This window comes from Arachis ipaensis, chromosome B10 (genome assembly GCF_000816755.2).
Source record: "Arachis ipaensis cultivar K30076 chromosome B10, Araip1.1, whole genome shotgun sequence".
NCBI lineage: Eukaryota > Viridiplantae > Streptophyta > Magnoliopsida > Fabales > Fabaceae > Arachis > Arachis ipaensis.
The window spans coordinates 125,784,379-125,785,896 of NC_029794.2; the positions used below are offsets into that span (position 1 = coordinate 125,784,379).

Genomic DNA, 1,518 nt, shown 5'->3' on the forward strand with positions numbered 1-1,518 from the left:
ACCAGACAGTTTTCCATAGTTTCAAAAATCCCCCATTATGAAGTTTGTGTTAAGTCATATAATAATATAAACATTTTCCTGAGTATCAGTTTTTACTTCTCCGTTTCAAATTGATGCTCACTTTGATTGATGTGTTTGGATAAGTGGATATATTAATTTTTCCAGTGTGCTTAAAAAGATTAAAATCAAGAATAAAAAGGATAATTAATTTGAAATAGAGAAGGATGAACGAAAATACTCCATAAATACAAAAATTCAGCCATTACATATTTGTGTACTTCTTGTTTTGTACATTTTTTCAATAAAAAATTAACTATTAAAATAATAAAATATTTTATAGCAGAACAATCAAATTCTTTTGGCCTAAATAAGTTTTTGGTTCTTATAAAAACTGTTTTTTGGTTTTGGTTCTTGAAAATTTTTCTTTTCATTTTGGTTAAGTAAAATTTGAAAAGTTTGGTTTTACTTATTGTTAGTTTGTTCTGATAAATACTAATATGAAATGTTAAATGATGGATGTAGTAAGATATATAACACATCAGCATTTAATTTGCTACGTCAGTACAACAAACAAACGACTGGAATTCAAATTAATTTTTTTTTTTTAACTTTACTAGACTAAAACCAAAAGCTGAAGTTGTTATAGGGATCAAAAACTTGTTTAAGCAATCTTTTCTACTGCAACATAATTAAACTTTTTTTTTTTATCTAAATTAAATATGTACTTTTATCAAAAACTTGTCTTGTTAAATGTGCAAAAATGTGTAAAGAAAGAAAAACAAGGTACATCATTGAGAAGAACAAGGGCTAAGATGTTGGTCAATTTTCCAGGAATCTTTTTTTTCACATGTTCCCTTATCCACAAAGAAAAAATAAGCGATTTAAGTATATGCATAAGAGTACTAATTAAGTAATTTAAGCAGATGGAGGTAGCGAGATGCGGTTGGCTAAAGTGAAGGTAGACGCCGATTTCATAGCACCATGCAACCCTTCCATTCTGTACCCAGCAGAGGGAGGAAACATGCATTGCTTCACAGCGGTGACAGCTTGCGCAGTTCTAGATGTGCTTGGTCCTCCTTATTCTGATCCTGATGGCAGGCACTGCACTTACTACCATAATTATCCTTTTTCCAACTTTGAAGGTATATCTATCTTCCTTGCAACTTCCAATTTTTAAATTTGGGGGAAAAAAAAGAATAAAGAAACAAAGAATCCATTCTTCTTAGGTAGTGTTTGTTTCTACTTTCTAGAGAGATACTTAGACGAAACCCAATCCAATACATTTTATATCAAAAACAATATAGAGGCTTAATTTAGTTTTGTCTCCCAATTTCGGTCTCTCGGTCAAAGTCTTCTTTCCAAACGCAGCCTTATTTACTCAACTTTATTCAGACTTGAAACAATTCATGATGCCCTTAATTTGTACCACAATTAATGAAAATACTATTTAACTTTTGATTGGATTTTGCTCCAAACCATACAACCTTAAGTTTTGCTAGAACAGCTAATCTCGAATTC

General features: G+C 30.5%; 1 protein-coding gene across 2 annotated transcripts in view; it reads left to right on the top strand.

Moving 5' to 3' along the window:
* The window catches only part of LOC107622896 (plant cysteine oxidase 2), a 7,348-nt gene that overhangs the window by 4,883 nt on the left and 947 nt on the right, over nucleotides 1-1,518 (top strand). For both annotated transcript variants that reach the window (XM_016324968.2, XM_016324967.2), the window contains exon 4: nucleotides 924-1,142. In XM_016324968.2, the coding sequence (XP_016180454.1) occupies nucleotides 924-1,142 (219 nt within the window). The remainder of the gene's footprint in view (nucleotides 1-923; nucleotides 1,143-1,518) is intronic.